This window comes from Camponotus vicinus, unplaced genomic scaffold (genome assembly GCF_025532165.1).
Source record: "Camponotus vicinus isolate PSW18456_S1 unplaced genomic scaffold, iyCamVici1.0 SCAF_2, whole genome shotgun sequence".
NCBI lineage: Eukaryota > Metazoa > Arthropoda > Insecta > Hymenoptera > Formicidae > Camponotus > Camponotus vicinus.
The window spans coordinates 24,469,438-24,497,196 of record NW_028141956.1 but is presented as its reverse complement, the minus strand read 5'-3'; the positions used below and the strand labels follow the sequence as shown (position 1 = coordinate 24,497,196).

Here is a 27,759-nt window from a genome sequence, read left to right as displayed (position 1 = left end):
TAAAGTAATATATTTTAAAAATTAATTAAGCAATATATTTTAAAAATTAATTAAGTAATATATTTTAAAAATGAATAAGTAATATATTTTAAAAATTAATTAAGTAATATATTTTAAAAATTAATAAGTAATATATTTTTCCTATAATAATATCATAGTTTCAAAAATGTAATTATTAAATTGATGTCTTTTAGAAATATTTCTGGAATGCTACTTAAAAAAAAAATTGCAAGTTTGCTGCAAAATTCTCCTTAGCACTGCCAACGCCATTTTCAGCATTTTATACCTACAAAGACATATATTATCGTGTATTTTTATATAGCGTCTTGTAAGGAGGGAAATATATCATTACATCAAGCGCGATTTATACGCGACGCTCGCGGCGTGCCATTATTTGTCATCTCATTGCGATTAATCTCGAAACTGTCGTCAAGATGCGTTTTCCTCGCAAAAAGATCCGGTATCCTACTATTTGTATTGCTCATCTCAAGTCAAGAAGACAACTAACAAAGGAAAATATGAAGTATTATATATTTCTTCGCATTATTTCTTTATTAGAAGAAATTTATCAAAGTCGATTAATATTAAATATTAATGTCAAAGTTGATTATGTTTTCTTTAACGGATACTCAATCGTTGTGTACGATTGTGTACTTTCTCGCGTTTTTTTGTGAACGAATCCGCGTGTCCTCCGTGAATATTTCAATTGGAATTTTAATGACTTGTCTTTCTCTCTCTTGTTAGATTTATCGTTAAGTTTGAAGAGAATCCGTTATACATTAATTGCACTATTGCTATGTCCCGCGGTTATATGAGGTGTATTATAGATACGTGCGTGTGTGCTTACGTGTGACCTAGGGCTACGAGACATTCTGATTAAATTAGCTAATTGGAAAGTTTTATTCTATACCCACGAATTTTAATTAGATTATAAAACGGTTAATTAGAAATAATTAAGCATACTTAACACGTTAATTACATTCGATAGCGCATTTGTACATATTTCTTAGTAGTAAATAAAATGTGAAAACCTAAACTATTAAAATTTATTGATCTTGTGTGAATAAATTGGTAGTTTTTCATTAGTGGTCATTATTGATATGATGGAATAATGAATGCAATTGTTTCTAATATATGCTTATAATATGTATTTATACTTATAATATGTATTAATTTTTTCATTATTGAAACTATGACATTTACATTATAAATAATTACATCGTAAATAACTTTTTATTTGATTTGTATAAGTTGCATAGAGAGATAAATAATCTTTTTATTTTCTTTGTTACATTATTCAAACTGAAAACTTAATAATCTCAATTATCAATTAATATTTCACAAAAGTCTTTATTTATTGGAATATTTTTATATTGTAATTTTTCTAATTTTGCATTTCATAATTTTTTAATTTAAGATGAAATTTAAAAGTATATAATTATTTGAGAAAAATCATGAAAGGAAGAACAGAAGTTAAACTTGAAGAAAACTTGAATTGTATCATACAAACGATACGTCGGACGAGTATATTTTCATTGGGTTACGATAAGAAACTGAATGATTAAGTGTCGCACATGATGCAAACAGCTTTGATATCATTTATCATATAAAGAAGGAGAAAGAAAAACAGTACAAAGATACGTCTCATACTAATATACAGTAATATCATACGTTTTTTTCATCTCTGACGTGCCATTGATAAGCTTACTTGTTTTAAAAGCAAGTGTAGCATGACTACGATGCACTGATACACTCGTGTGTAGAAAATTCGTCTTTGTATTCATCCGTCAACCTTTTTCTTTTCTTTTCCTCTTCTCCTGTTTTCTGTCTTTCCTTTTCTTTCCCCTCTTCTATCTTCGTCCCTTGCATATACGTATTCTTCTTCTCTAGCACAGAGCATCCATCCTCCTTCGTCTTCCCGTGTGTTTTCTTGCAAGCAACGCACACGCTGACAAACGAGGAACCGGAATATACATGGTGACTTATATATACGGTTGATATTTTGAGAAACGTTTTCATATTTCTTTTATCTTCTACGCTGGTAAAAATGTTGAAAGTATCCGAAGAAGTAGAGCTAAGCTTGTTTCTTTAGATGCTATTTAAAACACTTACATTTCTCTCAATAACATGCATGAATGAATTTGAATTGTAAGTAAAGATAAAATTTCTTGGGATGATTACGATTTTGAATGACATTTTAGTCTACGATAACTGATACTTGTAGTATCTCGTTAATATAAAATATAATACAAATTTGTTTCTGAATTATAATGAACAGTATTTGAAAAAATTGTTAATATGTAGAATAATCAACTAACATTTTTTTTCACTATCAATATTATAATATTGGATAAAATATTATAATCAATATTATAATATAATTAACAATATACATATATAATATAAACAAATAGTTATTTTTCAGACTCTGATAATTAATTAAGATAAAGAAATCTCGAATATAGAAAAATATTAGGCCTTTTTTTATGTTATACTGTTAATATTAGTATACCAAATAATTCAGTTATATTTGAATAATAACTTAAAAATAAATATTTTAAAGATAATATATAAGAAGAGAGAATTTTTGTTTTCTGATTCTAATCTATTTAAGAAAATGTTAGAAATAATATTATATTCTAATTATATATGCATGTAAAAAACTTATATTATTAAAATACAAATAAATTTAAGTACGTTTGTAGAATATTATACATATTAAATTTGGTACATTAACGTTTCAGATATTTTGTAATAAAACTGAAAATTAACAATTAGTACCATAATTTTAATTTGTAACGAATAATGACTAAATCAACTTTCTAAAATTGAAATCGCCCTTTTAATGATCTCACCCTGTATACAGCTGTGTCTTCAAACAGGAGATAGAGTCCGTCTACCGTAACCTTGCACCGTGGAGTCAAGTGTTGCTAACCGCGGTAACTTACCTTGTAACCTACAACGTTAAAAAATACCGTCGAATCACGTATATACGCTAAACAATATATTTACCGTGACGTATCTTAATCATACTGAGATCTATGATTTGATCCTTGTGTGATATTCCAAAATTCACGGTCGAAAATGTAAATTTCAGTTGTAGAGAATAGGAAGACAGAAAGAGAGATATAAAAAAAGATTATAATATATAATTGAATTTTAAAGGATCACAGGCGCGTAAGGTAAAATAATTGTGAAACTAAAATATTTTGTAATCCTCAATCTAATCGTTATTATCAATCATAGCTAATCGGTTACATGTGGCATTTCTTGAAGAGATAAGTTACGATTACAGAAAAAAATTAATTTTGGATTTATACATCTATATAAATACTTTCTATGTTCTAGAAAAAGTGTTTAATTATTAAGACAATAATTTTGCAAGATCTTAATAAAAAATTGTTATAACAAGATTCCATGAATTTAAATGATCATAAAGTATAAATATAATATTAAATACATAAAAGAGATAAAATAAAATTTATATCATTTTTTTATAGCTTTTATAAATAATATTTATCACTTTCTCCTCGTATTCCTTTGTAAGTCTTTTAAGCTTTCTCCTGCATAATTTCACTTTTGGAGTTGGAACTCTTTATTCTTTCTAAAGTATGTCATTAGGAAGCATTACAATGTCATATTTATTCCAGTGTCACCATTAGCCTTATTAATAATTAGATTTAATAGCAATTGTTGTTCGCCTGACAATTGTGTGTCTAATAATTAGACTGAATAACAATCGTTAATAAAAAAAATAATATGCAGTTCCTTGTGTGTTTATGGCAATCATTAATTTCTAGCTGGAGATAGCGCATCATAATTACTTAATATGTATGCAATTCTCTAATCGAAATCGGTAGACATAATTAAACAAAATTCTGCAGAAATTGAGATTATATTATATAAATATCTATAATAATATCATTATGTACGGGAAAGAATACATGTGTGAAAAGCATTTAAAAATTATTAGTTGTTTATATATTTTCTCAATTTTTTCTAGAAAATTGTTACAAAATATCTATAGTACTCTTAATTTTTTTTTGTATAAATTTATATATCTAACATTAAAAGTGAAAGTGTTCAGAGGAAAAAGTTTTAAAGACATAAAATAAAGGAAAAATGTAATTTGCAAAATTATTTTCAATTCTTTAATACGAATATATTTTCATTTAAGTTTCAACATTTCAATGTTTCAACATTTCAACTATTGGTAATCACATTATTATTGATAAATTTGTAATTGAGACAATTACAATTACAACAAACCGATACGCAATACAAAATAACAATTTTCTCAAAGATATGATTATAAAATTTTTTTTCTCGAATAAAGCATTGGCGATTGTCTTTGTGTATGCGATACAAATGTAATCAACAATAGCCAACATATATCAAAGATATGTTTTGTTATATTTAACGCGTTTATTTATCGCCTTATCTCTCTTTCCTTTTTATGACTATCACGCATTTCCTGTTTCTCGATTTTCTCTTTTTGTTATTCGTTCTTAATAATTATAGCGTATTATTAATAATTGCGTAATATTAACGTACTATTAATTTTAATTCACCTCGCGTTCTTTCTCTTTCTCTTTCTCCAGATATCGTTTTCATTATCTCTGTGAGTACTTTGTAACAGATAATCTATCGACGAATTGCTCATTATTTTTTTCCATCTTTTGATATTTATTTCTTAGAAATTATCGATTACAAGATATGATCACGTCCAAAGTTCTATGATAAATCAATTTCTCTGCTACATTTTAGAAATTGACTGCAAAAGAGATCTAACCCCTCGCTTTTTTAGGATGAAAAGATTTAGAGCCTTTAGAGTTATTGCATATCATTGCTTATTTATAGTGCCACTCAATTAATTCGTTGCGCTTTAAAGAGTTTTCACAGCATATCTGCAGCTTTGGAGTTCAGTAGCTTTAAACTATCGTGATCAGAGAAGAGGACCATCCCAGCTACGCGTTACGTCTAATAGCTTTAATTATGACTATTAACACAAATAAATTACGGAAGTAACCGGCTGCTAATTCATTCCAGATGTACGTAGAGTGCAAGAAGCGAGTCGCTCATTCTCGCATTCATCGGTAAATTCAATCTGACCGCGTTTGCAACAACCGTCCGACCCTGGCGAAGATGAGTACGTTTGAAAATGTGACCGAGTCGAGAGATCCAAAGGCGAGGAGATGGCAGCAAGGAGGAAGATAGCGGCGTCAGGGAGCAAAGAGGGAGAAGGAGAGAAGCAAACAGAGAGAAGAAAGATGGAAATTGAAGAGGGAAAGGATGTGCATGGGGGCAGACAAGAATGAGAAAGAAACGATTATAGCGATGGCATCGGGAGGAAAAGAGAGGGGAAAAAGAGAAAGAAAAAGTAAGAAAGAGAAACGGGGATATGGGAGTGAAGGAGAAATAAGGAGAGAAGAGAGCGAGAGAGTCGAAGGCGAGTCAAATGTTAGCGAGTGCATGGCGATGGAACGTCTTTAAGACCAAGGAGGGACTTATATAAGAAAGCAAGATAGCAACCGGTTGTCCCTGAGCCGCGACCGGCGTTTATTTGCGCATTTTTATCTATTTTTCGAGCAGGCCAAAAAACTCCGTGCGCGCAACCAGTCCGGTCGACGGCGCACATGAGTTTGTCGCGAACGCCAAAAAGATTTTTCTTTCCCATATTCGGATATGCGTGCTCTCATTGTCACTGGAAAGAGGGGGAAAAGGCATGCGAATATTCCGCAAACATATCGATCCATACGATATCGAGTTATATTATCAATCATAATCATCATCAATATCAATATATATTGCAGATTTACTAATTTTATTGCATCACGTTTATCGCATTTATTTATGTAATATATCTGTGCAAATATTTTCTAATTGTGCTGCTCAAGATTTAGAAATATTATTTTGACTTTTTATTACACAATTATTATTTAAATTATATTGCTGAGTTATTCTGAATTTGAATTCTTAAATTTTCACTATGAAGAGAATAAGACAAATGAGATACTAAAGAATTAATTATTTTGTGAGTGAAAAATTAGCGCGAAATTATAATGGAATTTTTTGAATATGAATGAATGAATCATAATCATCATCAATATCAATATATATTGCAGATTTACTAATTTTATTGCATCACGTTTATGTTATCGCATTTATTTATGTAATATATCTGTGCAAGTATTTTCTAATTGTGCTGCTTAAGATTTAGAAATATTATTTTGACTTTTTATTACACAATTATTATTTGAATTATATTGCTGAGTTATTCTGAATTCGAATTCTTAAATTTTCACTGTGAAGAGAATAAGACAAATGAGATATTGAAGAATTAATTACTTTATGAGTGAAAAATCAGCGCGAAATTATAATGGAATTTTTTGAATATGAATGAATGAATCATAATCATCATCAATATCAATATCAATATATATTGCAGATTTACTAATTTTATTGCATCACGTTTATGTTATCGCATTTATTTATGTAATATATCTGTGAAAATATTTTCTAATTGTGCTGCTTAAGATTTAGAAATATTATTTTGAATTTTTATTACACAATTATTATTTGAATTATATTGTTGAGTTATTCTGAATTCGAATTCTTAAATTTTCACTGTGTAGAGAATAAAACAAATGAGATACCGAAGAATTAATTACTTTGTGAGTGAAAAATCAGCGCGAAATTATAATGGAATTTTTTGAATATGAATGATATATTTGAACATAATTTAATCAAAACGCGCTAAACATTTTGTGTTGCTACAGATAAAATAAAAAAATTAAATAGTACGTTAACATAGCGTGTTGATAATATCTAATATCCCCCGTCAATCACAATAAGTGACGAACGGACGCTACTGTTTGTACATCGCAGATGTCCATTCTCATTTACATGTGCATCTGGGGGTATTGAGTATCCTGTTGTAATTTTCGTACAAATACAAATCATTCGCTCATTCTGTGACGTAATATTGAAATAACCAACTGTCCTTTCTCGTATCGTCTGTATCCCAATGAACGCGCATACGTCCGATCGTTTGCTCTGTCTGTTTGCTCACATGTGACAGCGTTCGCGCGCGCATTTTGTGTCTGTCACCGTCACGAGAGAGAAGAGACATACGATGTAAATTGCTATCGATTTGCATTTACTTTCTCGCTTAATTTTCTCGTTTTTCGTATGAAAATGAGATCAACTTATTAACGTTTCCAGTTTAAGTCATTTTATCGATTCTCTTTCAACAATAATTGCCTTCTGTTACAAATAATGATGCAAAGAAGCAGCATTTTTTTTTTAAAGTTTGCATACTTTATTTTGTTTAAAAAAATTCTTATTTTATTATTTCATGATATTATATATTTTTAAATAGTTATATATAGAATATAAACTTAAATTTAAACGGGCCATCAGAGCCAAACGCGGATGGTAGTGCGTAAATTCAACGAGAATTAAGTTTTCGTTGAAATTTATTTGTGTGCACAGGGCACAAAATTTTCTTGGTACGATACCAAGCAAATTTTAAATAATTCTCAATTCGAGAAATTATTTAATTATTATCCCTCTATTTCCCCCCTGTAGTGTTGTAGGCGAGAAAAATATCGGGCTGAAAGTCGCTGAATATATATAGAATATTTTGTATATTGATATTTAAACGCATATGCAAAATTTTGAATTAATATCTTGTATATTCAATTTTAATTGCAAAAGATATATAGCAAGAGATAATATAAATCTGTTATATGAAAAATGATTTTACACAATTTTTTGCGAACTCGAAAAGTACTTGATGAAAAAATACTTTATTATAGTGTTTTGGAAAGCTCTCGACATAAGCTATAAGAATATGCAATAAAAAATAGGTGGTTCCATTTAAGAAATTAAAGGTGTCCTTGACCTCACCTTAACGATGCCATCCAAGGTCAAACCAATGACACCATCTTATGTTCCCCTCAAAACCATACAATTTTTGTCGAAAACGTTTTTCTCTAAAATGCTTAGTTTTTGAAAGAAAAGGGGTGTACGGGTGGTCTAGGACACCCTGTATATTGAAAAATTGAAATAAATAAATAACTTTTTGAAATGGATGAGATCGCATGTTAATAATTTATCATGCGTGCAAGAATAAGACAATTATATCTTGCTATAAATACTATTAAATATGAATGGCATTAGCATGTACTTATAATACTCTCTTATTATTAATATTTTTTTATACAAAGCAATTTAAATATATATAAAAAGATAATAAAGCAATCTCACACACAACAAAATCACACACACACAAAAGTACACACTGCATAATTGGATTCGTTATAACACGAAATAACGTTAATAATTTTCTATCTATGTATGTAGATAAGCATTCAAGAGAGAAACCACTAATCATTGTCCAAATATCAACCTTACGAGTTAATAATTTTGAATGTCAAGAAACATCATCATGTCTCATGCGAAATTCATACGCAGCAAGGTAAGTTGTACATTTAAATGCGAATAGATTAGCGAATTTTGCAAAAATTCATATTTTTTATATACTAATAATTGCGCCAGAAAAAAAGATTATAATCCTTCGATTCTCTTCCGCTTATCTTTATATAATTTTCATATATGAATTCATTACCTCGATATTAAGTAAAAATTAATCTAACATACGATGCATAATAGAGTTGTCACACACAACTAATACTCGATAAAACAGAAATGAAGGAGTTTGGACAATATTTTTTACGTGTTTTTATATTGTAGTCTATACGAAATATTTCGCGGTGACGTCACAAAATCGCGCTATTGTTTACATACCGCGCTGTGTTTACATATCGCGTCGCGACCTTGTTATTCACGCGGTGAGGCTCGAGCGGGCAGGTAACGACGCGGACCGCTCCGTGCGTCGTATTATTCATCGGAATACGATCATTTCTCATAATTATTACAATTATCCAATCTAGCGCAATCGCGATCAATTGTCGTAATGAATAATATACGCTCGCATCTTCGAACGGCATGTAAAAACATCGCAGCGACGCCTCTTTGATTTAAAAACAACGCAAAAACATGACATGTATATCGACTGTTTATTAACATAACATAACAAATCATTATATCATTAACATTGTTATAACATATTATTAACATATTATTAACATAACGTATATTTCACGAAGTTTATGCCGTAAAAATCTATTATCTTCCTCTAACATTCAAAATTTAAATTATATATTTCGCGAGATCCGTTCGATCGATTTGTTAAGAATTGGTATTTTTTTCGATTTATAATCCACGAATATATATTTCTTTTATTTTAATTTCCATTGTTATATCTATTTAGTATTATATGATGCGCAGTAATAAAATTTCTCTACGCGATATATACGAGCGTATACTTTTCATAGTAATAGAAATAACGCATGTTTCTACAACGAGAGTGTGTGATGTGCAAATATTATCGCATGATTTTCAAGTGCCGAGCAAAGTTTTCTGTCTTGTTTTTCCGTCGCTGTACTATAATAAAGTGTGCATCGCGTGTGATTAACATCGTTTGGAGTATCGTCCAAAATGCCACGTAATTGTCATATTCTGCTGATTAGTGTGCATGCGATTATAATTATCCGTGTTTTCGCGAGTGCCACGAAGGAACAAGTAAAAAAAGAGGAAAAGAGCCAGAATGGTATCATGCAACAGCAAAGCAATCCTAAAATGTAAGTAATTTATATAACTTATTTTATTTAACTTATTATTTGATAATTGTGAAATTAATTACTTGTTTATTTCCGCGTTATAATAATTATATATGATACGTTATAATAATTCATGTTATATAATTACTATTTATATGAAAAATATTTAATTATTATTTTAAAAATTTATAATTATTTATATTAATTTTCTTTAAAAAAGTTACATTTTTATTGTATTTTGAAAAGTGAAAAATGTTTTTTGAGAATGTTGTTCGAGAATTATATAATTTTTGTTTTACATATCTCTGTAGAGGACAAATAAATTTAATTAGACGATTATTATTTTTTAAGATAATAGTTAATTTGAATATCGTTTTTTTATATAATTGGATATTTTTTTAACAAATTACAGTTGTGTACTACAACTCCATTATTGCGTATCATATCGGTGAGTGTTGTAAATTAATTTCTTTTCTAATATCAAGATGCGTAATTGATTTATGAAAATATCGAATATGTATAAGATAACAAATATGAAAAAAAGATTAAAGTCTTTTTCTGATTGTCAATGTATGAAAATTTAAATTTGCAATACATTCTATATTATATTTTTATAAATTATTTAATATCTCTAATTTTATTTATATATTTATAGTTATACTGTTACGTCAAAAAATACTTTGAAAATATATTCATATTAAAATAATAATAAGAATATTATGGATAAAGTGCAATCATTTCATTAATCAATTACCTCGAAATAAATGGGCAATTACGTATTACATAGTTATTTATTGTATTAAAATAAATTACACGATTATATTAATAATTTTGTCATTATGGCAGTTATTTTCTTATCATAGTTATTTTTAGCTATGCCAAACCTTTTTGCATTAAATTTTTTTGCTCTTAATTATTTCTATCGCTTTGTGGGTGTATATATATATATATATATATATATATATATATATATATATACATATATATATATATATGTATATATGTATATAGTTTCATTACGACTTTAAACATTTTTTTATTAAAAATGCAAGTTATATAATCATATTAAAGTGCAAATATTTTATATATTGATATTCAAATAGAATACATATTCTATTGCATTCGACATAATATGAAAAAAATCAGTTTGTACTAAACCTTAATTTAATATTATCAAATCATATTAGATTCTTTTTGTAATCTTTCATTATTTGGAAAGAAATTTATCAATGGGCAATTAATTGACGTGTAAAGCATTACTTATATTTGTAAAACTGTTAAAATATTAGGAGGTACTTTAAAAAAAGGAAATGTTTTGCAATCTTGGTATTGATACGATCATTATCATTATGGAAAAATTAATATTCGAATAATTCGAATCATGTCCAGACAATCAAGATACGGTTTATATAATCCCGTCATTAAAGCGAGGCGTGCATACACCCGGATGTTAAAGGCGCATATTCGTTTTACATCGAGCTGTTATACGCGGACATCTCGTTCGCCATATGAAATTATCCTTTCGTGGAAATTACTCGGATTCGAATTCACCAATTCTTTTAAATTAACGGTAGTTTACGACACGTAACAGTCGTTCGTTGTGCACTATGTCGTCGTAATGCAATTCTCGAGAATGCAATTACATATCATATGGAGGTAATCCTAATTTAATAGCGAGCTTTGCTATCGAGACTTGCAACATTCGCATTTTATAAGTCAAAAATTTGCTATGAAGTCACGATAGTAAGATTAGGACGCACATATAAAATGTGAAATGATTTTGAATAATAAAATCTTTATATACATATAAATATATCTGAAATAATTTTCGCGAACTAATTTAGTATGGTAATCTTTCTGCTTATATATTTTGCTAAAAGATATTTGTAATATTTTTTTTTTAATTCAACATATCTGCAAAAGTTTGTAATAACTTCAATTAAAAGTTGTCTGATGGACTGATTCATTTTGGAAACCGGATATATCGAAAACAAGAACAAATTTATTACCTGTTGCTGACTTTTTTACGAACAATAAAAATAAAAGACTATTATTCCACGGGTAACTTTTACAGTGACGGCCATCGGTTTCTTACGCCAACTCCGGCAATATAATTATAAATTCTTATTAACTTTATGACATAAAACGCGTACGTGTGTGTCTTCCATTAATTTTAGGGCAGTCAAAATGTGAGCATGGCGAGTAAGAAGAGAAAAAGAACGGAAAGAGCCAGGGGATCTTTTAACGAGGTCATTTATAAGAAAAACGCTCTACTCGTGTAAAAAATAAAAATGGCCTCATAAATCATTGCTATCTCACTTCAAAAATTAATACGTGCCATACTTTTTACACATAACAAGGCACAGATTTATATAATAGATCCTGTAACAGGTATTACGAGATTACGTACTTCAATGGCATGATTATTATTTAGTATTCAAACGTCGTTGAATTTTAGAGTATTCTTGGAGAATATGCAAATTTAAAATTCGTTAATAATCAGAAATATCCGTAAAATATAAAGATAAGGAAAATGATAGTATTATAATAAGTATAAATTTAATATGAATAAAACAAAATAATATAATACAAGAAAAAAATTAAAAACTTCGAGGTTTCAAAATTTCTACAAAAAAATTAATAATTATATTACATGTAAAAAAAAACAAAATCACTATCGCATTTCTTATAATAAAAAAAATAGCTTGACAACAATTAGGATTCTGAATCCTGTATGTGAGTATATGTAATTAACAATCTCTGACATTTATTTTTACTTGTGTGCTGAAAAAGAATTTAAATGACAGCAATCTTCAAAATTCTAAAATAGAAAGAAGTCTACGAAAATACACGTGAGCGACTTAAATTTTTTTTCCTCGACGGTACCGTCATAGTCCGTAACCGAGTAACCAAGTAACCAAGCGACCAAGTAGCCACGCATCACGGACTCGCGAGATGAGTGAGGGGGAAAACGAGATAAGAGAAGAGACGACTGATGTGAGAGCATAGAGAGAACCGTGGAAGAAAACAGCGCCGGCCTTAGACGAAGGATCACGGGTAAGAAGAGACGTGGGTAGATGAAGAAGAGGAAGAAACGCGACGTCGACCAGGCAGAAGCTCGAGAAGAGCAGCACGAGGAAAAAGAGCGATGGAGGAGGAGGTTAATGACCTCTGGAACACACAGCGGTGATAAAGAGTCAGCGCAGCGTCGCGGAAACCACAGGGAATTCGAACCAGCATAATGTCCATACTGACTAAAGCGTTGCACTTTATCGAGGCAGAACACACATCATCTCTATATTTATAACGATACACAGAAAAAAATGTAAAAGATATTTAAACGTCTAAAAAAATCTAAGAGCTATTTTTTAAATCGCTCTTCGATTAATTTAATCGGCGATTGACTTATCAATACCCCTGAAGGGATATTTTATTATTATATAGATAAAATTATTAATTTTCTTCGTCTGACGTGTAAGAAAAAAGAGATTAAATTAGGAACGATAAATGATATAGGTAATTAAAACGTTTGCTGTAGGCAATTTTGATAGGTGAATTAATTGCCGATTAAATTAATCGAAGTTTGATTATCCAAAAACTCTAAGTTTAAAAAAATTGACAAAATAAAAAATAAACAAAAATGTCCAGGAAAAATAATTTTCAAATTTCAAATTAAGGATAGTGGTTATTTTCTCAATATATGAAACAAATATGCTTTATGTCTTTCGTATACCTATCTCTTTCATGAACATATCAATTTATAAAAAATCGTATATATAATTAATATATACATATAATATTGACATATGTAATGTCTAATATATTGTTTTTATTTAATTCCATTCGCTCTAACTTTTTTTTTCGAAATAACAACGTATAATTGGATTCTCACGAGAGTTTTTGTCGATTTCTAGATCGTTAATTGCGACAAGTTAATTTTAAACGACGTCGTGTCATAATCGTTGATAATTAAATGGCGTTTAGAAATAGATCCGCTAATAAAAATCAACCTAACACACTTTGATTCGTCATACGCTAATGCACCGCGCGCTGCGCCCACGTTAAGTATAACCGGATGTGCAAACCATACCAGCAAGCCTTGGAACGTGACTCTCACGCGCGACATGTCAGAAACTTCTCGAGTATCATTTCAAAGAATTTTTCCAACCTAAAGACACGTGTGATTTTGTATTTGGTGAATTATTTAGAATCTTGTTTTTCGTTTTCATTTTGTTTAACTTGTCTCTAAGTTGCAACATTTATTTTTAATTTATTGCATTTAAAAAATTATAGTGAAAATTTCTCGGATTTTTCCAGAATTTACAATTAAACTTAAATTTATATCCAATAATTTTTAGACCAATATAAAAATTAGATGCAATAAAAAATTATTGCAATTTACAAAAGTAAAATAAAAATACACGTGTTTATCAAATTTATCTTATTTTCATTTGCTGCATTTAAATATATTCACGCTTGAAATAAATATATATAATAATAAGAGACAGCCTTAAATTAGTTAAATATCAACGTGTGATAAACGTAAATTAGGTCTTTTTCTGCATAATCCTTGACGGCAGGAACAACGAGACCGGAACGGTCAGGGCCGGCGAGCAAGGACCTGATATGATCGGGCATAACACATCGTTGCTTATAATCACTGACGTAAAAACCCATGGTAGGAATTTTAGATTTAATTCAGAATTATGCATAATAATAGTGTTTGTTTAATGTGACGAATAATGCATTACATGTAATATTACACTCTTGCACATAAATCAAACTTACACGCGATTATATTTTATTATTATAAAAAAATATTAGTACTATTAATGTTGATTAATTTCCTATGAAACATCTCATAAAAAAATACGTATTTTTCAGTCAAATATATGTTGTTGAGAGAGAGCACAATCTATAATTATCGCATAATATACATAATTCTATAATAATTTTGTATTCGAAGAGAGAAAAATGTGTACGTGTCAAGGAGGAGGAATGCGCATAAAACGCTAAGTGCAACGTAAATGCAGTCTTGTTTGCCTAGTTACACCACTGATCGAACGTAATTAAATGCTACTATGTTGTACATAGAGATTCGTAAATGTACGAACAGCTGACGTAAGGCGTGACGTTTCTCCGGTTTCACATCAGTCGCGATCTCACCGTTCGCGTTGAGAAAAAAAAGGAAAAAAATGCACGTGGAATGCCGTCTGTTACAAAAGCTCGTGGAATGACGGCGAACACGATTAGCCACGTTGCTTTCCTCGTACTTTCATTTGCGAGTTTTATCACAAGCTTCGCGGAAGACCGCTTGAGACGGTCGATTGATCTTCGTTTAAGGATGACAACGTAGTTGTATTAAAAATATCGAATTGATGTTAAGTAAAGAGATGTGGAGAGAACACGTATCTAGTACATGGAAGAAACACACACATATAGATGTGAAGGGACTTGCTCATTCAGTTGATGCACAATTAACTTATTCTTAACAAGGTTCAATGAGCTCATCAAATTAATTCCATTGTCTAAATGGTTAGCGTGTAACATGCGATCAATAAGGACGTTAATGAATGTGAATCGATGATCGACGAGACGAGACGAATATAAAGGCGATGCCGCAGCGACTGATTTGCCGAACAATTTTAACGATGATTTGCATACGGCATCATCGCGCTCACATGTCCAATCGAATCACTGGATATTTTATTGGCTTGTAAAAAATACTAGAAGGTATTTTTGCAGTCAGCGGACTTACGTCAAGCTGTTGAACGAGTCGCAAACTAGGAAGCTACACATGGATTGACCTTGTGACGTCATTCTGCTCGAGAATGAGAGAATAAGCTGACGTAGCATATGGTATTTCCTGCTTGACAATGACGTCGCGGCTATTACGGAATTTATGGCTAAATTAATCCGATCAATAAGCGTTAGTGATCAGCAAATAAATTGGCAAGTCGTTTTTCTCTTTAATCCGATTTGATTAAAAATCCGGTCTATATTTCATTGTTGACTGCTGATGTATTGTTACTATTTGTTATAAAAATTATATATGTATAGGAAATCACTGTTATCCAACCAGATTTATATAGGATGATTCAGAGAGATTGTACATTATAATTTTCTTGAGAATGATTAACAATAGTAGAGGAAAAAATTGAGCGTAACATATGATTGAACGTAATGACTATCTTTTTATGGCTTCATTTTCTGCTTGAGTGCAACGATAAAAGTGTAGAGTTGCATCGTTTTTTTAAATAACTTCTCAATTAAATTTACACAAATCTGTGAATAAGTTACGTATAAAAGTATACAAAGAGATAAGGTATTTAAAAAACAAATTTTGTATTTCAAATTTTTCATCCTTTAAGGAGATTAAAGCACATTATTTACATATTTAAGCTATTTTATTATTTTAATTATTATATATACCTATATGTATTAAAACATCAAAAGATTTATCCTCAATATTTTATAAGTAATATTTTTTTAATTGATTTTTATTTTAACTAAATATATGAGCTTTTAAAATTTTTTTATCTTAGCAGCATTTTTCCCTTACTTTTCAAATCTTTAGCAGGTTCTTATCTATAAACGTATCTAATAGATTTTATTTCTGATTGTTTATTATTAATATCATTCAAGTGACAATTTGGTTTTTCGAAAATGCTATTTTTAATATTTTTACATTCACGTATCGACACTCGTATAATTTGCGTGTCTGCATGGCGCTATCGCGCGCCTCACGTGACTATGTAAATCAGCTGTTCCCTGTCACATTGCATGACTCACATGTCGGCGTGGCACAATCGAACGATCACCTAACTAAACAAGTGTAAAAAAAATTTACAAATCGTATTTGTTTTTAGGGTTTTTATTTTAAATTATTGTTCCAAATTTATGTCGAACAAACTCGAGGCAGAAATGTTGCGATTCCAGTAATTTTGACTAATTTTCTCCGTGCCATTAAAGAGATATTTATAAATTTTTATTGTTATGAAATATTTTGCTTTTTGCATTTTAACTTAAATTTATATTTTGAATTCATTAGCATAGCCTAAGATAACGATTTAATTTGGCTCGATTAAGAGCATTTTGAGAAATGAAATATTTGCAATTTCTAAATCGATGAAAAAAATACATGTACTTATAATCTTATACACATGTATATTTATATATATGCACGCTAAAAATAAATATTTTTGAAAGATAGAAGAGCAAGAAGGTTTAAAGTTATACCTCAATTCAGACATGATTTATTTTATTCAAAAATTTTTTGTAACAAAAATTATTTAAGGCGAAAGAGCGGAAGAATAAACTCTTCGCGAAAAGAGTTTAGTCTTTACAATTATATTCTATGTTTTTGTCGGATATTTACATGTATACGTAGTTTGATAAAAAATTTTGCATCACGAGAAAATGTAATTTATATAATTCTAACGACCATAAAATATTGATATCTCGGTTAACATCGTTGAATTCAAAAATTATTTGCATGATATCTTTCCGACATATCAACAGAAACGATCATTTTGCGTGAGCATAATTTCGCGGTGATAAAAAGCGCTAACAGAAGCGTCGTTTCACCTGTATAGGTTTAATTTATATATTCCGTTTAGCATTATTCGCGTCGTATTCGTTGCGAGCTACAAGATCGGGGAAGAAAACAGATAACTGAACAATTTTTTTAAATTGCAGGCTAACGAGATTTAAATTTACATTGCAATATTTAATATATAAATATAGTAAAACATTAACTTGTGTACCTTACATATAAAGTCCCTTCATTCTTTTTTTTTTTTAATTAAAAATCATTTTATAAAATTCAGCAACTGAGTTAAACGATATGTTTTAAAAATAAAATTGATTGTATATTAATATCTATCAAAGCTATATCAAAGGTATATGATTTTTTAATTTTATTTATAACGAATTAAAAATATTGATATTTAATATTTACATAGATGCTTAAATTTTCTTCTTAAATCTGTCACAAAAGAAAAATTATGAAAGATATAATTATATGCTTATGCTAGTAAAATTATCATTAACTTACCTCGTATTCCAACTAATTGATTGTAAACCTGAAGCTGTCCGATGCGATGCTTGCAGACAAGTAGTAATATCATTTTATAGGTCGATTTATTTTGTTTTAAAATATTTGCATCATGATAATTATAAATATACAAAGTAATAAAATATGTAACGCAAAAGAGCATGTATAAACTAAAGAATTTAGTATAATTGTAATTGAAAACTATTGTGTAATTCTTTTAATCTATAATTATAAAAAATTTTGTTTAAATAAAATTCTCCTTATGAAATATATTATTATATTAATTAAATTATATTTTAAATTCTTTATAAAATATTATATAAATTAATATAATTTACCCATTTTGAAAACAAAGAATCTGATACCATATTAAACATGATATATTTATCAAACATTAAAGATCGGATGTAGGATTGGAGAGAGTTGAGGCGATCGAAAAAACAACATCAATTCCATTATTTTGTAATAATAAAATGTATTAAATAGATAGCGTTGGCAATACTTATCAAACTATATTTTACGTTTCCGTGTGTTATATGAGACTTCGACTCTGTATACTCCGTGTATACCGAGTGCGTTACCTTTACGTAACAAAACAAAAGAAAAAATTATCGGGGGGAGAAATCGGGGGTCGGCCGAGAGTCTCGAAGAGGAAAGACCGGAAAAAAAGAACAAAACTAAAAAATTCAAACCAAGTAATCGATATTTCGCTATTCTTTTCCTTTTCGAGATCTCTCTTCGAAACGAACGGCGTTTTCCGACTTCTCTTCCCGTCACAATTTTTTTTTTCCAAGCCCGCGAGTCCTCTGACAACGAAAACCTAAACGCATTTCACGGTTATTATCATTGGTTGTGGTCCCATTGTGGATTAGACCGAAGTCGTTCGAGCATGCCCGTCTTGCCTTTCGTAGAACTATCGATGATCGCCGATAGCTCTCGATTCCGTCAAAAATGTGCGTGTACATTTAAAATCGAAAACAGATAAAGAAATCGAATTTATGGCGAATCGAACGCTGACGCGTAAAATCCGCTCGGTTCGGGTAAACTTTAAATAAATAAAGCTTTAAATAAAGCTTAAAAAAAGTAGGAGGGGAGACGGCGAATTGCAAATTCTACAAAATTACATTCACAGGTTTCGAAAAGAGTTTCCGAACTTCAGTCGCGCGGGTGAAACTCGAACGACTCCCGCCAGCCTATCAATTGGCTCCCATTTCGCATATATATATATTTCGATTGTCGCACAAATATATAATATATATTTAGTATGTATCACCGAAGACACACTTTTTTTTCTTTCACAGCTGAATATCTTGCTCGCGAAAGAATGCCTCTTCTTCACGAGCGAGGGATAATTGGCCGTGTATCACATTTGAGGCGTTAAGTATACGCGAAAAGCTTTCGCTTTCTTTTTCTCTGTGTTTTTTTTCCACTTTCGCCACGTGTCTCCCGTGCCTGCCTTTGACCGGACGGGAGGACAGATTAATCTTGACTGACGAAAGAAAATCGGAAAATGGACTTGGGAGCGTTACAAAGGAAGAAACGGGCTGCGAAAACGAGCGCAAATGCTTTCGTTCTCCATACGCGGAATATGTACTCGTGTATGTGTATATATGTATATGCATATGTGTGTATGTATATATATATATATGTGTGTATATGTATGTATGTGTATACATATATATATATATGTCGTGTGCAGGCGGGATATATTCCTCTGAGAGCCAAGAGATCGACCTGTTTCACATTACATCGTAACGCGCATTACATATAACGTGTATCTAATCTGTGTATGTGTGAAGAACGCAGTATAAAATATTGTATAAATATATAAATACTTGATTGAAAAAATAAATATATTAAATTAAAAAAGAGACATACACGTAAGGTATATTATTTGTTATTAATCATTAGATATTTATACGCAGAAATATTAGATATTTGATATGCAGAGATGTGCAGGTCAAGTCTATAACAGAAGAATAAACGCGAGGTTGGCTTGGTAAATGTGGAGTCCCTCGTGATGCGTCCGAGTTTAATCCTTTGATTGTGATACGCGAAAAATTGCTCTTCCAAAATTTCCAACAAATGAAACAGAAATGCGCTGATACGACGTATTGTGTTTATATTTCTCCGTATTAATTAATGTAACATAATAATAAAATAAAAAATAAAGAATTATAATTATTTATTTAGAATTTTTTATATGCTTTTATTAGAGAGAAAGTTCTCAAATCTAGATATATATATATAAATGTTCACAATCAAAGGATTAATTCTTTTAACAAAGTTTAATTTCAGCGTGAATATATTGTGATTAATAAGTGAGCTAATTCGAAAGAAAAAATTGAATTACATATACAAAAGTATCACACAAAACGAAAGATAATCTATGAAATTAACATAATCTATACAAAATTAATATAAAGATATATATATAACTATCGAGATTATGAAAATAAAATAAAATTTAGTCCTATCTTTTTCGTTAAATGATGCAATAAATCGTCTTCAATCTTATTTTATAAGCAAAAAGCAGAGAATAAGAGACTTTAGAAAAGTCTTGAAAATAATAGCATTCTTAATAATAATTTTCATAATAAATAAAGAAAATATATTAATATGGAAATAAAATTTATAAAAAAGAAAAGAAAAAACATTATTTTTTAAGAGTACCCTAATTATCTCGGTAATACCAATCTCTCAGTAAAAAAGGAAAAAAAATGAAGGTATCGCATGCATTCAATTGAATAAAAAAAAAAATCTCACAAGTCCAGCTAAAATTAAAGATCAGTCGTCCATAGTGAGGAAACTCGAGAGATTGGCAGATCCCCGTTTGGTTCGATAGTGAAATAGAATCAAAATGATAATTAAAAATTAAATAAACCGAAATGTCACGCGATTTTCGGAACGCACTCTCAGGACTTCAAATAGGATGTCTTCAGCAATCGCTGATGCTTCGGAAGGGAAATGTCAGGACGCCGTCGTCGCTTCCGGTGATGACATCGTCAATCGCGAAACATCTCGACTTCGTGTCTCGATTTCGCGACAGACAGCGTCGAATTTTTTTTTTTTCTTTACGAAAGACTAATCGATGAAGGAAGTCGCGCCGCGTACTTTTATCTTCCGGTTCTCTCACGAAACTCGCGCATTCGTCTCTGCATAAGAGAGAAACTTTTATTCTCCGCGTCTCTCTCTCTCACAATCAGTCTGTTTCTATTTCTTTCCTCCTCTTTGTTTCATTTGACATGGCGCCGATTTTTAATCAGCAACGGTGTGAATCGAAAGTGTTATCTTAACAGTGTTTAATAAAATGCATTTTCGGAATAGAAAACTTCGAAGTGTACCTGCATTATACACATTTAGAGCTGTGAAAATGATCTTTCGATCAGAGAATGATCGATTTAAAATTCAGTTCTATTTTTCTTTCTTAAGAATCTTGAAAACTTTTAGCGCTAAATGTATGATAAGAATACAGAGACGAGTATGAATATCGGAATGAAATATACCTATCTCCAGATAGATAGATTTGCTGTGCATGAAGATATTTCGAACGACTTAAATTCTCCCTAAATTAATCTTACATGTCGATATTTCGAAACGAAACAAAATGCAACTGTCACGATAACACTTTCAATTAAAGAATAATCTTCGTATTTCCGGTCTTATTAACGTATTAATAATATGAATGCGCGTAAACTAATAATTTCGATATTTTATAAATAGTGCAAACTAAATATACAATTGATTATAAATAATGTACGAGTGGCGATGGTCTTTTTTCGGTTTCACGACGACGGCGATAAGGGGAAAAATAGGTATAACGATGATAAAATAATAATAATAATAATTAATATATTAATATGATCATAGCAATTAGAGCGTCATCGACGATTGACGTCATTCGCATGATGATGACGCGTCCACAATCGCCGCGAAAGGTGCATTTTAAGATGGGACAAGAGACACTCGCGTTTATTTGAACGAAGAGGAGAAAAAGCGGGAGCAAAAATGAGGGGCAAGACTGAACTATCGTTTCATAGAACAATTTCGTGTGCGGCGCTGATTATGGAGTGGTTGGGCGGCGCAGATTACGAAAATTATTGCGAATAATATTAATAATAATAATAATAATAATAATATAATAATAATATAATAATAATAATAGCAATAATATAATAATTAGTTAATAGTTATTAATAATGAAAAATAATTATATTAATAATAATAATCATAAACTAAATCTATAACAAGTTTGCTCTCAAGTATAAATTAAACGAAAATATTTCTTGTGTAAGCATAAGAAGAGTTTAGCGCTTATATATGTACAGAATGATACCGATTTTTTCGAAAATCATGTCAGCTTGCAGGCGCTTGCTTTCCTTTCTTATCATAAATTCCCCATCGAAGCGACGCGGGGTCGGCGCTTTCCCGTCGAGATTCGTCGACAGAAACAGAAAACTTTTCGAAAAATTCTACAAATTTCAAACCTGTGCCCCGAACGAGACGACGCCAGACATCGAAATTATCTCTTCGAGAAATCGCTCGGCCCGCGCGAGCATCTTCCGACTTCCGCCTCTCACGCTATTCTCTTTCTTTCCTCTCATTCATTCATTCACATTCGTCTTTTCTTTCTCTGTATTCCTCTGTCATTCTCTCTCTCATTCTCTCTCATACGTTCGCGCATTTTACAATAACATATTTTTTTATAATAGTAAATATTTCTATATGCAATAGTTACCACATTTTTTATGATTATATTTTAGTATTATAAAGTTATCACATTTTTTGTTGGGGAAAAAGAACAATACATACGAAATAGACCGGCATCATCATAGCTCTCTGTCTTTCACGCCGAAGTGAGTCTCTCTCTCTCTCCTCGTCGCGATCACGGGTGCAATAAACATAATCGTTTAAATATATAACATATACATATGTACGTAAAAAAAAATCAAAGGCAGAAGTCTACGAGTCTCGCGACGAGAAAGAAACGCTTTCCTCGATTTGAAAAGAGGAGAAACGCTCGTCGGGGAACCGATATTTTAGTTCCGTTCCGGACGATTCACAATCGCACAAAATATATATCTTCTCTTTCTCAATATATAATGTGTGTGTATGTACGATATATATGTGTTTGTGTATTCTATAAAACATATCTCTACTTATTTTTTCACATATTTATTTTACTCTTTAACCAGACAGACCAGCATACATCCACTCACACCATTACTTTCCATTATTATTCCAGCTAGTTGTATCTTTCTTCCATTATTTCTCTCTCTCTCTCTCTCTTTCCTTCAATATCATTCAAAATATCATTCTCTCGCGCCATCCTCACCGTGTAATCTAATCACTGTAATATGGAAGACAATCGAAGTTTACAAAAGGCACTCACTTTATGACTGTTAACGCACTGAAAACGAAGCTACTATATTTCTGAGTATATTAAAAGAAAGTAAGAAGAAAATCTTATCTATTCCGAAGTCGCTCTTTAATATAAATAATAAAAGAAGAAGAAACACAAGAAAAGATACTAAAACTACTACTCGCTATAATCTCTACTCTACAGTCCATTTATGAAAATTGTCAGCAACGAAAACCTTTTGTTCCAGTCAGCGCACGGTGTTTAAAACACATAGTCGTATGCGTTTCATGATAACCCTGTACTGAAACATTGTCGCGTTATGCGGACGTAAAAATTTGCGGAAACTGGAAGCTGGGCGTACCTCGCGAGTTCACGACGCCGAATTAAAAAATCCGGGCAAGTTTATCCGCGAAGTGCCAAGACGTTTCCCGGGATCAGAACGAGAGCGACAAGTGTATCCTCGATCCAGAAATATAATTTTACGACAATCGTTTGCGGTGCGTTAATCGATTTCACTCGGCTCCATCGCGCTCTCTCAAGCACTCCCTCTTCCTCCCTCTCGCTCTCACTCTCTCTTTCTCTCTCGCTCTTTCGCTCGCCGGAGTGCTCACTCTCGCCTCTCCTTTCACTCTCGAAACGACTTTCCCCACCCCTGCTCCTCCGGAGAAGAAACTCGAAGAAACGTAACTGTACGTGCTATTTGGATATTGCAACATTTCACCTGCCCCGGGTGCGTATGACGCCGTATGGTGCTCGCGGCTCGAAAAAATCCGATGGAGGAAGGCGATGGACCGTGGACAGTGGGGGAGGGTTCGGTGGAGACCGGAAGGCGTGGTAAAGATTCACCAAGTGAGATCAATGAACAACTTGCTCGTAGGAAAGTCACATTTCGGAATAAATTTGCGCTCGGTATCTCCTCTTTCGCCTCCTTCGGTCCTTTTTACACAACCCCCACATTCCACTTTTATACCTTCCTCCAAGCACTTTAGCCTTCGGGCCTAGCGAGTTGAGACTTCCGGGCTGATCTCATTTTTCTGCTAAACTCACATCTAACGATAAAATACGAAAAAGAAGAAAAAAAAAGAAAAAGGAATAAGATGACAGAGATATATCAATATAATAATAATAATAATAATAATAATAATAATAATAATAATATGTATAGAGTAATATAGTAATATATTACAATAGTAATGATATGATATATATATGATGTGATTATGGTGGTAATAATATATAAAAAAAGGAGGAAAAAAGACAAGGGTTTTCAAAGGTAAAAAAGAAACCTGACAGATGCCTTAAAAAACGCATCGCTTTTCAAGAAAGTTAAACGATGGATAAAGAGAATCGCGTCGCGTGAACGGCGCGACTTCATATGTAAAAAAAAGAAGAAAAAGTATTTTCCTCCGACAGAATCCACTGCGGGGAAGTTATCCTCGCTTAAACCCCGAGTCACAATACCCCCCTGAAATCCTTTTCCTCTTCGCGCAGCAATCGCTCTAGATCTTGAGATTATCGAAATCGCCCAGGGTGCTGCTGATCCTGTTAAACACCGGCAACCTAGACTCCGTGTTAGGTGACAACGGGGAGGGTGTTCTGGGCGTCACCTCGTCGGAGGCGAGAGGGCTGCACACGCCGTTATTGCGGGGACTTGGACTTTGCCTCGAACAGGCGAGCAGACTGAAATCCTGACCGAAGCTGAACGGCGTTGTCGGCAGATTCGTGCACGAAGCCGCCTGCTGGCTACAGTCGTCGCTGAAGAAACTCGCCATGGAGTTGGTCGGCGACTGGCTGAGGCTAGACGACGGCGACACCGAATCGGCGGAGCTGCCGAGAGAGAAGGTCGGGCTGAGATTGAGCGGCTTGGGTTTCGTCGCGCCGATCACCGACTTGACGGCGTTCACCTGATGATGATGATGATGGTGCTGCACCGCGTGATGATGATTCGTGGCCAGGCTCAGCGATGACGTTCGCAGCAACGGCGGCTGATTGTAGCCGTTCGCGTTGGCGCTACCCAAGCTCAACGAGTTAGTTCGCATGAGGTTCGATGTGGTGGCCGCTGCCGCGGCCGCGACGGCCACGTGGGACGACGCAGCGAGGTGCTCCAGCAGGCTGACGTTGACGTTATTGTTGACGGTAGACGCATTGTTGTTGGCGATGGCACCATTACCGGCCGCGGTCGCCGCTGCAGCAGCGGCTGCCGCGCTCATCAATGGGTTCAGGCCGATTATGTTGGGCTGCGTCGAGCCTAGTTGAGCACTCACCTTCTGATTGTGTATGCGTGCCTCCTCGAAGTTATGTATAAAGTGACAGCGCGGCCCGTACGGGCAGAAGCCGATTGTGTGGAAGGTGCGGCACAGCTCGGTCTTGTACTTGGGGTGACGCGCGAGATTGCGCAGCTCGCCGTAGCCGTGTGCAAACTGACACTTGTCACCATATTTGCACGAGCCGCTTTCCTCGTACGGCCGGCAGAGCTCTGTCTTGTAGCGGGACGTCGGCTCGCTGACGCTGCGATCCAATTTCCGGTGTTGCTCCATCAACGTGGTCACCAAGGAAGTGTAGCTGCGCTTCAGTGGCGCGTGTCCGTTGATGACGTTGGCGACGGCGGCACCGCCGTTGGCGGTGGCCGACGTTGTCGAGGACGACGGTGATTCCTTCGCCTTGGCCGAGGCTGCGTTCTGCAAGCAGAAATAACGCGTTTCATTCGACTATTACTCCGAAATGGTGGTCATTCGCGTGTGGGAGTAATTGGCGCGTTATCGGACGGACGAGGAGAGGAGAGGTCGCGCGAGTAATTTGACGTTTGAAATGGCGGCGCGGATGATAACCGAGACTCTTGGCAATTCCGCAACGTCATCGCTGCTCGACGAGATAGCGTGTTGAGCAAGTCAGCGGCGGATTGTCGCTGCTGGAACAGTCGTTCGTTTCAATGGGAACCTGAACAATGCGCCGTTTGCCGTAGAAAACGGAAGGCAGACGTTGCGACAGTCACTTATGCAAGTGTTACAGATCAACTTTGGGAAGATTCGAAAGTGCCAGGATTTCTACTTGAATGATATCTATCAATTCTTATTTGCTTTGACGAGACTTTCACTCTATTTTTGAAGACATTTTTTAAAATCGTAATACGTATAAATACTACAATAATATCGCACGATTAAATTTGGTTAAAGGTGATGTTTAAAAATGTATAAAAATTTGGGAAATTTATAGGAATAATTTTATGCAATATTTCATGTATATAATTTTATATATATATGCATGCATATCTGTATCTATGTAGAATCGATAAGATTGACTATTATCACAATTGAAACATCAAAAAACCTTTAGCAAATGAGAACAAAAACATAGTTCAACGCACGAAAATGAGTTCATAGCACACAAACAGGCGTATTAAAAATCTCAGCAATATAAGATCTCGTTTATGAGTCGATAATCAAGTCCTTATCTCCCATCACTCAACGATAGATAACTGAAAATAAATAAAGTCAGATAAAAATTGTGGTGTATCTCGAGTGATAGCTCTTCAGCTGCGATTGTAACAATTTGTTACGATCGAGTTTAAAATTAACTCTTTCTACATTTAATCCAGATCTTTCCTTCATCAGTAAAGTCCTTCATTTTGTCTAGTTATTTCAACAATAAAAATGTAAGGATAAATTAAATCACATAGATTAAAAAGAATGAAATCAAGGAGAAAGAAAGAGAGAGAGAGAAAGTAGATGTGTTAAGATTATTTGTATAAATTTTTAGTAAGAAAAAAGAAATCTCACATGCAAATTAGAAACTATTAGTTTATTATTTATTATTTTGGACAGAAATTTAATTTTTTAAAATAATTTTTTTGTCGAATCTTTGTTCAATCCATGATGTTGTATAACCGTTTCCCAAAAAGCCTTAGTACGATGAATTTAAATTTTTTGGCAGGGTTAAAAAATTCATAAAAAAATATGTGTAATAACTTTTTTCTCTCATTTTTTTTTTAATTTTTTGATACTTTTAGAAAAATTAGAAAGATATCGTTTAACGATCTTTACCTAGTCCCTAATCCCTTCACAACTTTCTAATCTAACGGTTCTTTGCCTTAAGTTAAGGTGGTATTCAGATATAGCGGATTTAAAAAATGCAATATATAGATTGTAAATGTTAATGGTAGTGAAATATCGCGTTAAAAATAGCTCTACTCGCTTTTGGATTGAAATAGAGCAAATTAAATTATATTTCGATATATCTTGATAGAAATCCTTCTGATATATTAAAAATTTTTCTTATATAATATATACAATACAGAAAAATCAATACATAAAAATTATGAAGAAATAAAGAGTATAAACTGCATTTTAAATTAAATCATTTTATAAATATTTTGTAAAAATTATATAATAAATTAAATCGGTAAAAGATCTTAATAAGATGTACTTGATAAAAATATACTTAACAATTGTCAAAATAATTCTAAGATGAGATATTTTGCATTATTTTGAAAATAAATAATTGGAATAAATACATAAAAAATATGTACATGTATATAACGTAATTTATAACGTGATGTTCGATATTCATTATGCTGCCGGCTAATTCGATCTTTCATAAAGATTGACGTGCACGAAGGAACATTAACGAAATGCGTCCTACTTCCCGGAAATCACGTA

At 32.2% G+C, this 27,759-nt stretch overlaps 1 protein-coding gene across 1 annotated transcript in view; it reads right to left on the bottom strand.

Annotated features, from left to right (window-relative positions):
• Positions 1–18,197: 18,197 nt before the first annotated feature.
• Positions 18,198–27,759, bottom strand: part of Tis11 (Tis11 zinc finger protein) — a 35,125-nt gene continuing 25,563 nt past the window's right edge. The window contains exon 2 of the mRNA XM_083090478.1: positions 18,198–25,782. Within this exon, the coding sequence (XP_082946604.1) occupies positions 24,604–25,782 (1,179 nt within the window). The 3' untranslated portion in view covers positions 18,198–24,603. The remainder of the gene's footprint in view (positions 25,783–27,759) is intronic.